Source organism: Rhopalosiphum maidis, chromosome 2 (genome assembly GCF_003676215.2).
Source record: "Rhopalosiphum maidis isolate BTI-1 chromosome 2, ASM367621v3, whole genome shotgun sequence".
Taxonomy (NCBI): Eukaryota; Metazoa; Arthropoda; class Insecta; order Hemiptera; family Aphididae; genus Rhopalosiphum; species Rhopalosiphum maidis.
Genome location: NC_040878.1, coordinates 92,130,509 through 92,146,150, shown reverse-complemented (window position 1 = coordinate 92,146,150; position 15,642 = coordinate 92,130,509). Strand labels below are relative to the sequence as shown.

The 15,642-nt window shown below is 26.6% G+C and overlaps 1 protein-coding gene and 2 pseudogenes across 1 annotated transcript; 2 read left to right on the top strand and 1 right to left on the bottom strand.

Annotated features, from left to right (window-relative positions):
• The first annotated feature begins 656 nt into the window (after window positions 1-656).
• Window positions 657-4,014, top strand: LOC113553938 (transmembrane protein 179-like). The gene is made up of 6 exons (XM_026957538.1): window positions 657-831; window positions 913-1,039; window positions 1,111-1,287; window positions 1,498-1,626; window positions 2,702-2,786; window positions 3,564-4,014. Exons 2-6 carry the CDS (start codon window positions 930-932, stop codon window positions 3,816-3,818), a joined length of 756 nt encoding a protein of 251 aa, XP_026813339.1. The 5' UTR covers window positions 657-831; window positions 913-929; the 3' UTR covers window positions 3,819-4,014.
• A 1,060-nt stretch (window positions 4,015-5,074) lies between these two features.
• On the bottom strand, window positions 5,075-11,280 carry LOC113553537 (annotated as a pseudogene).
• Window positions 11,281-12,312: 1,032 nt separating this feature from the next.
• On the top strand, window positions 12,313-12,878 carry LOC113552680 (annotated as a pseudogene).
• The last annotated feature ends 2,764 nt before the right edge of the window (window positions 12,879-15,642 follow it).

The window sequence follows — 15,642 nt, the reverse complement described above, 5'->3', positions numbered from 1 at the left end:
TATATCATTCTATCTTAAGTCTTTCTTATTTTTCTCTACAATAAAAACCCTATGTAAAATATAATCTTAATCTTAAAACCAGGGAAACCACCCAATATCCCATATAGCCCAATAAGTGTTTTGCTTCTCTTTGCGACACTTTGTAAAAACGAACATGAAAATAAAATAAAAATATTTTATTATGTATTTAGGTGAAATTCGAAACCAATCTAAAGCCATCCGCGAAGATAGGAGAACTACAATATGATCAAAATGAGTGATTTTGTCAAACTACAAACGAATTATGTACAAGTGCATGGTATAAAACACTTATAATTTTATATTATCAATAATTGACATTCCAAATAGTTGTACACGTATTAGGTATAAGTCATAATAACGTTCGAAGTTATATAACATATTATAAATAAGTAATAACTATCCTGTCGCGCCGCCGTGGCTGTAGTAATACGTCGAACTGTAGATGTAGAAGTTGTGTAATTATAACTATTATCTATTAAGGTGGATTCACTTTAATCTCGGAGTAGGTACTTTTCCCAAAAGTATCTGGAAGAGAAAAAATTATGAAATTTAAAAACCTTATCACTGATAAAATGAAAAATAATTATGCCATAGATTATACAAAGAAATAATAGATAATAAAAATAGGAATTAAGAATACCTAATTTAATATTGAAAAGTAATATTTATATTATTATTATCTATTAGCATTATTGTTCTGAGCTATTGCCTATGAGTAAATAATAAATAAGTAGTTTTTACAATTTTAACTTAATTCTTAAATATTCTTTGTTAAGTGTTAACTTTTCATTCGTTGAATAAACAAGAAATGTAATTTGAATTTAATGATGAACCTTATTTGTAACCTTCTCATTATTTAATTACAACTTACTCATGTTTGTTTTTGTTTAGGTAATAACAATTCACCAATGGCACTCACAAATAAGTTATTATTAAGTCAAGTAGCTGGCTATACAATAGCAGCAATTCTTTCACTATGCATCATTATACCAATGAGTCTTCATCAAGATGAATTTAAGTAATAAATTCAATGGCTATTTAATTATTTATTATTTTATCATTTAACATCACAAATTGTTAATATTACAGAGGACATTGTCTTTTGTTTTCTTCTGGTCAATGGCTTGAGAAGAATGGTCAGTTTTTAGTAAATTGGGCTTCTCAAGCTTATTGCAACTATTCAATTTTTGTCGGAGTTTTGCTATTAGTGATATCATCAATACAGACGTATAGGATGTCAATTTTTGCTTATAAGGGAACTGACAGGTTTGTAATTCATATATTTTTTTATATATTGAATTTTTAATTTTTAATTACAATAATAAAATTTATATTTTTAAATTAAAATTACCATCAAAATTATTTTAATATATTTGTTTTTTTAAACCTTGAAATTAAGTATAAATTAAAATTTAGCATAATACATAATCAATAATTTAAATGATACCAAAATATATTTTCTTGTGTATTTTTCAGTTCATTTTTATTGACATTTATTGATGCCATTACATGTGTACTTATGTGTATTTTTACAATCAATGCTGCTCTGATGATAACATTTGGATTTATGACATGGTGTAATGACATGATTGAAAGATTTCCATCGTAAGTTATTTTTTTTTTTTTATCATTACTATAAAAACCTATGCGATATTTACAAATTACAATATTCACAAGTTTTGATTGTCTACAACAATCTTCCCCACAGTGGCTGGGAAAATGTTATAAGAAATAAGTTTAATGTATATATTACATAGTTTGGTGTTTATAACATTTATTTCATCATACCTTATTAATTAATCAGTACCATCTTATTTACAATCAGTTTGTATCTCTTTTTGGATATAATTCAAGGAAATGTGTAGTTTCTTTGGGTGTTCATAAAGGAGGACATCTACAGTCAATATTATTCAATATTTTAATAAATTATTTGTACTTATCTATTAATTGTAATATTAAACTATTTGATGATTTACATTAATTCTATGTTTGAAATGTATTCAAGACCATACTAAGTTGTAAAAATCACTAAATTTATTAGTACTCTGACGTAATGCAGTCAGACTTAATTTTGTCATTTACAAATTTAAAACAATGTCATTCAATAATATAAGCTTAGAACTAAAATATGTCTTGGTATATTAGAGCTGATAGTTTTTAAAGTTGGATTTGTGAATTTTGGATTGATATATGAGAAACTATCCTTTTTAGAGACCCACATTCATAATATTGTTAAGAAAGCTCTGCAAATATTTGGATTTGTCAGGTGATATGTCAGACTATCAATCTGTTTTATATGTTTTTTAGAAAACCAATACTTTAGAGTCGTTTGAAAGTTGCTGGTAGTAAATTTTTGAATGACATAGTTTCTGGATTAATTGATGCATCAATATTACTATCTAGAGTTGAAATAGTTGAATTTTGAATTCTTGTAACAGGGATAACTACTTTAAAGCCATACTAAATATTTATGATAAAACTAATTATTTGTCGGTTATTTTTTAAGGAAAACTACATTTCTAGAAAATTATGATATTTTTTGTGAAATCAAATTTTTATGAAAAGATAGTCTATTAATTAATTTTCAGCTTATTAAGCAATGTGTTAATTATAGTTTTATACCTAATAAATTGTATATTATATATATAAGTTATAATATTAATAACATATTAATTTAAAGGTGTGAAATGGCTGCTGGAAATCCTATTGATATTCAAGATGGAATTGATACATCTGGTTTTTACTTCCAACTTGGGGTAGCTCAGGTACTTTTATAACAATTTTTTGGAACTAATTATAAATGTACTAATTAATTAAGTAAATAACAATAATGTGCAAATAAAAACAAATAATACTATCATCGTCTATAGACCCATACTATGTTGAGGCTTGATTAACTTGTGGTATGATATGCAATGCTGAATTAGTTATGAATGATACTATACATTAATGTTTGATTTAAACTATCAACTGAATCAAAAAAATTGAATAGAGAATAATAAATATTTTATAACAATTTTTCTAAATACATAAAATATATATGTTTGCTCTAAAGCTCGCAGCAAATTAGCCAAATTAAAAATCATTGTCAAATTGAAACCATCTACTATTGATATAGGTATGAGCTTAGAAGAGATAGTGTGGACAGCTTGTCCACGAGGTCTACCTTTTTATCTTGAATTATGGCTGATAATAAAGTATCTTTAAAAATATAATAATAATTTACCACGGGTAGTGTTACTAAAATTCTATCCCTCTAAACTCAGCAAGATTTGCACATGCTTGAATATTAATGCAAATTAAATAACATTAAACTTAAACAATATATAGGTAAAAGCCTTATATATATTATGAACTTCTTTCTCGGGAAACTTCTGGTTTCTCTATTGAGGAATTAAGAAATATAAATATTATAATTGTTTAAGGGTAAATCTGTATGTATTTTACATTGACAAATTGATTATTTTTTTTTCTTTGTTAGCATAGCATGTAAACTTTTTTAGAAGTATATTTTTAATATCTACAAAATTATATTTTCATAGTTTGGTATATGGGCATCATGGTCCTGCTGGGTTGGCTTGACAGTTTGCACCATGTGTAAACTTTGTTATTATCATCAAATGAGTAATATGAAAGCTTCAATGTTACGAGAAAGACAGAAACTTATTGATGAAGGTATGGCTGCACCCACACGAGTGACTCCATATACTACTCAAACAGATACTTCAGATGAAAGTAATAATTCTAAAATTGAATCACAACCATCAAAATCTATTGATGTTAAAAATATTCAGTAGTTCATGTTCTAATAATATGTATATATTTTTATTATTCCATTTGATTAAAAGTTTTATAAAATATATAGATAATATTACATTTGTGAATAACACATTTTGTATTTATGTGAATCAATTTAAATTAAGATTATTATTATTATTGTTATTATTATTCTTTTATTTTTTTACCTATAATCACTTATACAAGTTGTTTTGTTTGTATTTAAACCTTCCATTATAGATATTTATGATTTTTTATTTCATAGCCAATAAAAATATTTTGTTTTATGAAAAAATAAAATATTTACCTCTTTTATGATTTTTTACATTTTAATATTTTATTATATAACAAATCTTACTTGAATTTGTAATGTGTGTATTTTAGCGGTTCACGGACTGGCAACCATGTACATAGTTTTGAAATATATGTAAGTGTTTATTTATATTAAATTTTAATGATTAATCTGAATGTTTTAATAAATGAAAATAATTTTTTCAACTCAAAAAATATGATTTTTGATATTGATTGGTATAAAGCAATCATTCAAACTTTAGTAAATCATGCTTGAAAAATGCCTATCTTGGGCAGGAAAACCCAAAAATATAGGAAAACATACATTTTTTTTTTACTCTTTTAGTCTAACTACACGCATTATTATTCCTATGGTTTGCATAGTATCATGTGATGACTCTACTTTTCTATAGCACCCAGTTGATATACTCCGTACACTCAAACTTTATTTCAACCAGTGCAAATGGTTTCCTAAAAAATGGTATCACATTGTTGATAATCTTAAATACTTGTAAGCTCACAATAAATTGCTGCTGATCGGACATTATAAATTATAATATACAAATGAGTGTTGGTCTTTTTTTCCAAATTATGAACTATGGTTCTTTCTTTATTATTATTCTATTGTTTATATAGAATATATATAAATAGCAATATAGCTACAGTGTTTCAACTTAAATTTTATCCCCCTATAATTAAGTGCTGGAGTATATAAGCCTGTATCACAGTATATTATATGGGTTATCAGAACACGTATGTATGTAAAATTAATTTATTATAAACGTTCTGTATATAAACCCAATACTATGTATAAACATAAATTTTAGTTTTTTATATTAATGTTTACATAACTATTGTAATTAATGCATAAAGAAAAAAAGGACTATTTTTTAATGTTTTAAACAAACAGAAAAACGTATGTTTATATGTATTTTTTTATATCATACAATTATTGTCAAAATAAAAGATCTAACACACGACACTATTTTTTTGTCAAAAAGTATATTCAACCAAAATATATGGTAAAAAAAAACATGTTATGTAATATATTACTAAAATTATAAAATAAAAATGAACTTAACCGCTAACAAATTCAATTTTATTTTCAATTTCAACATAATGTTCAGTTCCAACCAATTTTGACAAATGTGCACGCTGCATTGGTGATAAAGTCATTTTTGTCATAATTTTAGAAATGAAATCATCTAATTCAAAATAGTTTACTTCCAAAGAGTATTCAATGCACTTCTAAAGTAAACACAAAATAATAATTATTAATTAAAAATATTATGAATTTAAATAATAATTATTATAATCAAGATTGAAAGATTAGTCAATTAGTTGCTCAGCTCTAATTTAATAAATTTATTTTCAATTTTGAATAATTTTTGACAATTACATTTTTCTGGTATAAATATTGTAAAATCTTTTTTATAAGTCTTGAAAATATTGAAATAATAATTTCTTATTAACAATATATTAAGCATTAAATTTGAAATAATCATGTGGAACTTTGGAATACAATTTATCATTGCAGATTTACAGATTTAACAATAACCAGGTTTTAAAATAAATAAGTAATAACTATATTAGAATTATGTATATCTAAACTATCACCAATATCAAACTTAATTTTACTCTACTTACTAATAATTCATTAAAACAATTATTTTCAATGCAATAATCTAAAAATGTAGCGATTGTATTGCTATCTGGAATTCCAATGATTTCGTTTTGATGTTTATGCAGTTTTACAATAATTTCAGTAGCCTTGTTAATATTATCTCCAAACAAACAGATGTTTATCAAATTTCCCAACATATTACCTGTCCATCTAAAATAAATAAGAACATTTTTAATAAACTATACTAAAAAATGAACATGATTTTTTTTTCTATTTTAATAAGAATTATTTTACAATAAATAAAATGATGTTATTATAAATATAATATTTTATATTCAATTTAGTAACTTGATTTATTTATTTTTTGCTCATAGGAAAAAATTATAAATTGCTTGGTAAACACATATTTATTTTATTTATTTATGTTATGCATTTAAACATAACTATTAAATAATTATTTAAAAAATACTAATTATGAAAAATTAAAGACAAGTTCATTGATCTTAAAAATGAAATTCATTAATTCAAAAAACAACTATCCAGAATATTAAGATTGGATTTCCCTATTGTAGTGATCTCTCATCTCTAGCCCACAGTTTACATTATTTACACCATAAATACCCACATAAAATCATTCTCCCGGTCACAACTATTTTCTTAAAACATAACTTGACTTATTCATAGAAGAGCAATCTGACATGTTTAGTATTTTAGACTATTTTAATATTATTTTTTTTATGTATATATAATATAATATAATTAAAAACTCAATAAACAATTTCAAAAAGTTCAATATTTCTGGAAGTCTGTTATACTTACGACATTTTTATTTTACCAGTTTCTTTTCTTTCTTCGATAGCATCATAAATTGTACCTGATAATGTACCTAATTTTTCTTTAACAGACGATTCAAAACTTGGGAACAAATTTTGAGCCATACCATTAGTTAACTCTATTATAATGGGCTCTCTATCTGCTTGATCAAACATTAAAATATCTGACCAAATTTTTGGATATAATTCAACAGCTGCAGAAATATTTATCGATTTCACAATCAACTGCAACAAAAAATTAAATATTAAAAAAAAAAAAACATTAAAATTTACCATACTATACTACATTTTATAAAGAGTAATCTTGGACTTGTGATATAGCTAACACACAATGAAAACCGCATTCTCATAAGCACCGCTTTATTATTTCAACAACAGCTTAGATTGCATTTTATAAAGATATAAACTCAATAAACAATTTATTGTCGTAGCCAATCATCAAAAATAAAAGCTCAAAAGGTCTGATCAAATTAGATAAAAATTGGTTTCAGCCCAAGTTTTCACTTACATAATACGTAGTATATTCAAATAAATAGCTTAAGAATATTTCATTTAATCAATTTTTTTAACATTTAATTTCTATTAATTTGTTTCAAATATTAAATTTATTGAGTTGAAAACAATAACTAATAATATAAATTATAATGCTTATGTTTATACTATAGTGTTACCTCAGTAATAGTCGGTTCAGGTATGTATATGTGTGGGACCAAATCATCGTAGTATTTCATCAAAAATTCAACCGATTCATTTTGACATAAGATAGCAAAAAAATGACGACTAAAGATATATGTAGATTAGTAAATTATAATCAAGTATTTTATATTAAACTAATTATTAGGGTTCGAATTATAGGCAATATAAATTTAAAAAAATAATTTAAAATGTAAAAGTATGCAAAAGAAGCCATTTAAATCATTAAAATGACGATCATTCAATTTCCATCACTGAAGTTAAGACACATGTAGCAATCGAAATAGGTTTTTTCTAGTTTATTATTTAAAACATATTATTGACAATGCATAGTTTTTGCAAACTCTTACTGCTTATTATTGTAAATACATATATAATTAAAGTGATGAATTGATAATTTAAAAAGAGAAAAATGCAAAAGGCATTTGCAAGAAAAAAAGCAAAAAAATACATTCTATTTGTATAGGTACTATGAATAAAAAAACATTTTTTAATTTTTTTTAATTATTTGCTTGCATTTCAAATTTTCGAACCCTTCTAATTACTAAAGACACAGGAATGGCATTTTTATGAAGAAAAAAAATATATTTACTAATAGACTGATTCTCTATATGAATCTCCAATTAAATTATAATTTCTTTCCTTTAATAAAATAGAATGAACTCTAAGTGCAACATCAACGTTTTGTAAATGGTACCGACAATTTTCCATAGCAGCAGTAAAAAATGTATATCAGCCAAGTCTTTGATAGTTAATGATTTATCTTCAATAGTATTTAAAATATCAACTAGAATAGTGCTCTTGTTTTTTCCTATAACAAAATGTTTATAATAAATCATCTAATTACATTAATATTTAACATTTTAAACATACTGTCTGCACAAAATATCTGTAATAAATAATAGTATGAAGCTAAACTTGGTTCAATACCAAATTGTTTAGCTTCAGCAATTGTTTTTAATGCATATTTTTTTGATTCAGCATTTGTCGCCATAGTAAATAAAACATTAAGAATTGAATTTAATGTAAATAAATTCATAGGTACACCTGAATCATTCATTTGAGTTAATATTTCCTGAAAAAAATATATTCAGTAAAAAATTATATTCTATTAAACTAAAATACAAATATATACTAGTATTTTATACTAATTACTATAACAAAATTAAAAGTTTAAAAAATAAAACATGTGAGCTATTGTATTAATAGTATGATTATCAGTATGATAATCAAAATTTTGTGTGATGTGGATAGTTAAACTAGAGTTTAAAATTAATTTTATCTTTAAATAAATAAAATAATGATACTCCCTATTTAAGCACCTCAGCTTAAAAAAATGTTGATAGATTCGTATATTATACCATTAGTTATATCTTAATCTTATAAACCAATATAACACAATGTAAATTATTTAATTTTAATAATATTACAAATAAATTAATTAATACAAATTTATATTTAAGAATATATTTACAAGAGCTATTGAAAAAAAAATTGAAATAATAATTAAGGATTATCAAGCTTACAAATGTGATGTTGTCACATAAAACTGCAATATAGGTTTTAATTAATTTTAGAAATACATTTGTAAACATTTTTAATGTATTAATGTACTAACATATTAATCACCTGATTAAAAACCTAGGTACAATAATATGTTTAATAAAAGTTAAATTAAGTGTAGTTGTTTTAGCCATAATGTGATTAACAATGGGTTAAACATATTTTTCTAAAAATAACCATATTGAGATAAAATCATGGTTTTTTACAATGAAAATACTACAAATGCATTTCATTATGTAATAAATAACTTTAATGTTAAACATACTCTATGAGTAATTTATGCCCATAATGCTAGTATTTGTATAAATATCAGGATAAATAAATTCCTAACAAAAACATAGGAATGTCCACTTTGTCTTAATATATGATCTCAGAGTACAGAAAATGCAAAAAAAAAAGTTTGCAAGTACCCATTTACAATTAATGATAAATATTCTTAGTTAATAACAAATAATTGCTATCAATAGTAAAAATTTGTTCTATTTTTGAAATCAATTCAAAATTAAATTTATATTTCAAGGTTAATTGTATAATCTATAACTAACATCTCTAAAATTAATATTTATAGTATTCTATTTCTTAAAAAGATATTTAAATTTTAAGTATAGTATAATTCACAAATGACCTAAATCCCTTAATAATAGTCTCTTTATAGGCAATTGTGAAAAAAATAATAATATTATTAATTTACTTGTATATGAAGCCACTTATGGTCTGCTCCTTCTTTGACATAAACAGCTGTTTTAATAGCAGAATTATATGCATTGGTTGTTAAAATAAATCCTTTTTCAATAGCTTCTTTGTATAATTTGTATGCATCTTCAAACTAATAAAATACAAAATAATTAAAATGCTTAAACAATTATATGATTTTATTGCTAAAATTCTATAACTATAAAAGTAATAAGAAAAAATATATTTTACTTGATTATATTTTGCCATCCCTTGTATAATTATTGAATAATGATGAGAATTAGGAGATTTAATAGTTGAAAAAAGAGTCATTGCAAATCCATTAGATCTAAAATTATTATTTAAAATAAATAAGATTATTAAGAATTATATGAGCTAGAACAAATAATAAATTACTTATTATTAATACTGTACATATTATGTAAATATTAAATACATACTTCCAAGTATTTCTAAATTCTTCTCGATCTTTATTAACTTGTGTATACCAACGTTCTTCAATCCAGTCTTCTTCTAAATCATCTTGACTATTGTAAAAACATACTAACTCCAAAAGTGATTGTTGTGTATCAGAACTTATTTCTAATGAGCATTGAAATTAAAATCAAAAAATTTTAGTACAAAATATAAGTATATAAGAATAATATTTAAAAAAAATTACCTATTCCTTTTTTCGTTAATAGGTTATAAACAGTTATAGCGTCAGACACAATAGATTTTTCAATTATTATTTTTAATTCATTCTCATCCAACTCACAACTTTCATCGTATACAACTTTGGGGCAAAATTTCTAAAGAAAATAACAATTAAATAATTCATTTTTTTTGTGTGATATAGTATTTTTTATAATATGAATCAGTGATAATCTTAACAAATACGTTAATGAATGACTGCCAGCAGCCATGTGGCAGTTAACGTGTTAATAATTTAAAAACCTTAAGTTTGTATAAAAATGATTATTCATATTACAAAAATTTGAATATAATTTATTTACAATTGTACCTCAATAGGAGGAAATGCTACTTTATGGTTAAACAATTCAGGATGTTGATTACGAATCCAATGTGCAGCTTTTCTACCTGATTCTTGACTTAAAGCATAAGCTCTTTTTGAAAATTTGAAACTGGAATTAAATATGGGTCATCATGGTATTTATAGTGAGCAGCAGTTGGGTCTCGTTGTATAGTACTTGAAATCGCCTGATTAATTACAAATTTTTAATTTTTAGTTAAGTATTAATTTTTTTTTTTTAAGTAACTTAAAATATACATAAGCCAAAACAAATATTTACTTTTAGTATATCAGTTGAACTTCGATTTATATATTTAGGTATATCAATTTTAATTCCATTGCTTGAAGATTTTTCCAAAGTACTAGATGATAGTCGAAACAATTGAATAGTTTCGTTAGATTTTCTTAAGAATACAGTCCTAGCATAAGAGATAAATACCATATTATTATAAATATTATACTTATTCTTAACTAATATTTCTTATTACAAATATGATAACTTAAAACAAGTAATGCAACATACCTGTAGTTATTTAACATTTTAAAAAACTATATTTTCAAAACTAGATAACACAACTAAATAATTTTCTTGACTTAGCAGGCAGCTTTGTACTGATTGTTTTTACACTAAAACAAACACATTTTTCATGCATAGGTGGTATACTAAATAATTTTTATTTCAATTAACTTTTAACTAGCAAATTGAAATAATTATGTGTAAAATTGTATTACTAAAATAATAAAATTTAACATACAATATTAGTAAATTATTACTTTATTGCAAATTGCAATCATTAATCCATTCACCCGGTTCCAGGAGCATGGGTGATAAACTGATAAATAAACGGGACAATATCTTTAGCCTATAGTACCACTATACATTTATTCCAATAGTCATTTGTCCCAACATTTTTTTTTTGAACAAAAAACCATTGTAGCATATTTTAATGTTTTATGGAAAAAGTGATAGAAATATTTTTTGGAACGAATAATAAATATTGTAAGATATTTTTGTGGATACAAGAGCATTGGAATTTTTATTACATATTATAATGTAAATTCTATAAAATTACAATAAAAATCCAAAAATTACAGAAAATTGCACTTAAAACTTTTAGATTTTAGTTCGTACTTGCATGACATGCATTTTAAACTTACTTAGCAATTAATTGAAAAAGTAGAAAAAAAAACAAAAATAACATCCGTGCCCTAATTATAAGTATTTAAATGAAAATATATTTTACATATTAATTCAAAAATTATCACAAAAGTCATATATAATTATTTAATATTAATAAAAATTGGTTTAAAAATATTTATTTTTCCGAGCGGAATTTACAATCCAATTTTGTACCTGTGTATTTTTTTAGGCGGGATCATAATTTTCAATTTCGAAAGAGGTTTATGTATACAGAAACTTATTTGTTTTGTCGGTCGTGAGGGGGTTAGGGGAAAGGGGGATATTTATTTTCTACAGACAAACACACCTCTATATCATAATACTATTATTTACCTAGTCCTAGTGGTTCTAGGTTCAGTAGCCAATAGCCCACATTATCCCCTTACAACATTAAAAGAAAAAATATATATATAAATTTACAGCAGCGAGGTCTTCTCGGGCCGACCTAAATCCATCACCCTAGACATCTCGTTCGGAGAGCCTCTTCGCGGACCGTCCTAAGCCAGCCGTCCGAGACATCTCGTCCTGAGCACCTTTTTTCAGGTCGGCCTTATCCCGACACCCTCTATGTTTAAATATTTGAAACCTAGCGCTACTAGAAACCACTTTTTTGAAAATAACTTGCATGCAAGTTTTTACGGTGAAGGATTTATTTTTGAATACTGTAACTTTACACGCATTGTTACATGTATGTTTAGTTATAGCAATTGATATTGATCTTGAAAATTTAAGATTAGCACGCCATGCTGTATTGCTGTGATATTTGGTGTTGCTGATAACATTGAATTTATGGTTGGTGTCTTGGTGACTTTTTTTTAATTTACCCAACGTTAATAGCGAATGTTCAATTCATGTCACCACCATAGCGAGGACCAGGATATTCAATTGATAAAAGCTATTGTTTTAAGTCTGTGTGCAAAGGTTATTTTGAGGGAGGTTTAGATAATTTTAATCTTACTAAAACTATTGCAACTATAACATTTCATTTCATATGCCGAAAAATACCTACAATTATATTAGAAGTAAAACGCATGATTATGATTTGAAGTATAAACTAAACTTTATATCATAAAATTTCAGTCTTTGTGGTTAGAACCTAACTTTGGAAAAGTAGAAATCCAGCAGAATATTAATAATGGAAAGTTAAATTCACTTACAGCATTCTATGGAGACTTCAATTGGAGTAACTGATAGTTCAACAGTTGTCACTGATGATTGATAACATTATTGCTTATATTTATTTATTAATTATGTTTGTTTATTAAAAATAAAGTTATCTCGATTTTTCTTTATTATTTTTAGGTGTATTTAGTGCAACAAATTAATAATATAATTTTGTATTTATTTATTTAATATATAAATATTAAATGTATACACATCTAATATATCTAAATTGCGTGTTAAAAAAAGTTATAGAAAATTAAAAATGATGCCAGAGGTAAACATGATGTAAATCAATTTGACATGTAATTTTTGTCTTTCAGTATGTAAATATGAAAATTGAATTCCTAAATAGAAGAATAATATACTAAATAATATTATATAGGTCATCAATTAATGCCTTTACCTACTTATTCAAGAGTGGTCTCCGTGTACGATCAACAGACTATACTATACTATATATTATACGCATAACACATTATAATTACTGATTTCGTATGATTTAGAATCTCTTGCAGTCATATTATATACAATGTATACTTACCTATAAGCTATAATGGTATCTAGATTTTATAATTTACATTACCAACGCCCAACGGGTTTTGTCTTAATTTTGTATGGTATTATTGGAAAAGCTTTGGGTGTTTGTAATAATACTTTAAGAACTAATAAATATTCATGATTGCGATTTCTAATCACCGAATCGAACACTGGTCATATTTTTAAAATTATTTTCATTGGAAAAATATGTCCGTAGAGTTAAATTGAAAGATGAAAAATTAAATATAATAAAAGACCACGTAAAAGTATAAAACAAGTAAAGAATAAATAATAATACACATTGAAATACGAACTCTCGTTAAAATATTAAAATATAATTTATTCTGTTTACCGTATACGTACCACGTGTTATACATAAAAATAACCGTTGGAAAATTTGGAAAATAAAAAGGACGTTAAATTCTAATACTGGCCGATAAAAAATGATGAACGTACTGTATAGCTGGCCAATAATAAACAACGTTGTACTCGTCGTCTGGGATTCGCAGCATCAGACGAAACTCGAATCAAGTTCATTTGCAATTCATAGTTTAGACGTCAAACATGAAGAACAAGAATAATTATTATAGAATGTCGTCAGCCAACATTAATGAAATCGAGTTCACAGGATAGAAGATACAGTAGTTGACGGACCGACGACGTACGTACAATTGTGGTTCTTAGCTGAAGCCGTCGGATGGGACGTCAGCAACACAAGACCAGGGGTATTAGAAAGAGGAGAGACGGGAGTCTCGTGGCTTGGCGATGGGTTCGCGGGTGTCGCGCGCTCGGTTACAGACGCGTCAGACTCCCTACGGCCAGCCGAACGGCACCCGCCTTTTACAATCGCGCGGTCCGACGGCGACGGCGATACAGTGGCCGGCGGTACCGGAGTGGACAACGATGCTGCCTTGACGGCAACAATATAGCGGTTGTGGCGATCGTCACTGAATTACGAGAGCTCGACAATAATAACTAATCGTCACGTAACAATGCGACGGACACGAAACGTCGTAGATAACGTCGGTAGCGGTATACACAGTTAGAGCGAGACTAGACGGGCAAACGGTAGAAAAGTTGGCGGGTGCCGATGGAAACAGTTGGCGAAGAAGCCGGACAACAATGATAAAAACGTTAAAAACGTACTGAAGCGTTTGACGTGGAGTCGTAGATCGCCGTGAAGCGGTGGTACACTTGGACGCACGTCAACATATAAACGTCCCGGTGTACGACGTTTACGCGGGGCCGAACGCATAAATATATTTATACCGCCACCGATAAAGCAGTCGATCCAAATCGCGAATGGTATTTTGCGATCGTACAAAATACGATGTCGGTGTAGGAGTCGTTTCAACAAGAAGATATTGCGTAAAAGCAAAAAAAAAAAATAACGAAAATCGTGTGATATGAGATTACGAGACGCGCAACCAATGGTCAGCATGTCTTTGAATGCAATGTCAGCATGTCTTCTAGTTGCGGTGGCACGATGGTACTGAAAGAGATCCATATTTATACACACACACCGACTGTGGCTATGGTGACGATATAATACATTATATTTATTATGTATTGAAATACTGTGGTGAAATCACCGACATCGTGTCGCGGGCTATACGATATTAATGTCAATACGTCATTGATAACAATAAAAATATGCACAACGGGACAATGTAAATGTGACCATTAAACGGTGACCGGCCAGCGTTAGCACCGGCGAGTACGCGCGATTTCGATGTGATGCGTCGTCCGGCAATAGTGAATTAAACGGGCCGCAGGTATTCAAAACGAAACTGATGCGCCACCATCATCACACGAACCAGCGGTATATAAACGTGATGGCAATGTAAATTACATACCAAGACGAATATGGTTTTGAGTGAACCAATACACTCGTCAGTCATTTATAATAATCTATGTAATGTATTAATATACATTATTATACTATATATATGTACAAAAATTACAAATGTACAACATATACCTGTTACATTTTACACACTTACCGACTTACCTATAGGCTATAGGTATACATTATAATTGTATCCTCCTGGCTGGCGACTGCTGTCTGCAATATTACGAGTTGTGCAATAAGTTGTATTTTCTATAATTTTCTGTACGGTTTAAATCTTCAAACAAAACATATCATATAACATTCGTCTTCAAAAGACTTTCAACTGGAAATATCCATTCAGCTAGCTGCTTAGCTATGAATTATTATTATGTTCTCGGCTAACGGAATACTTACCGAGTTAAA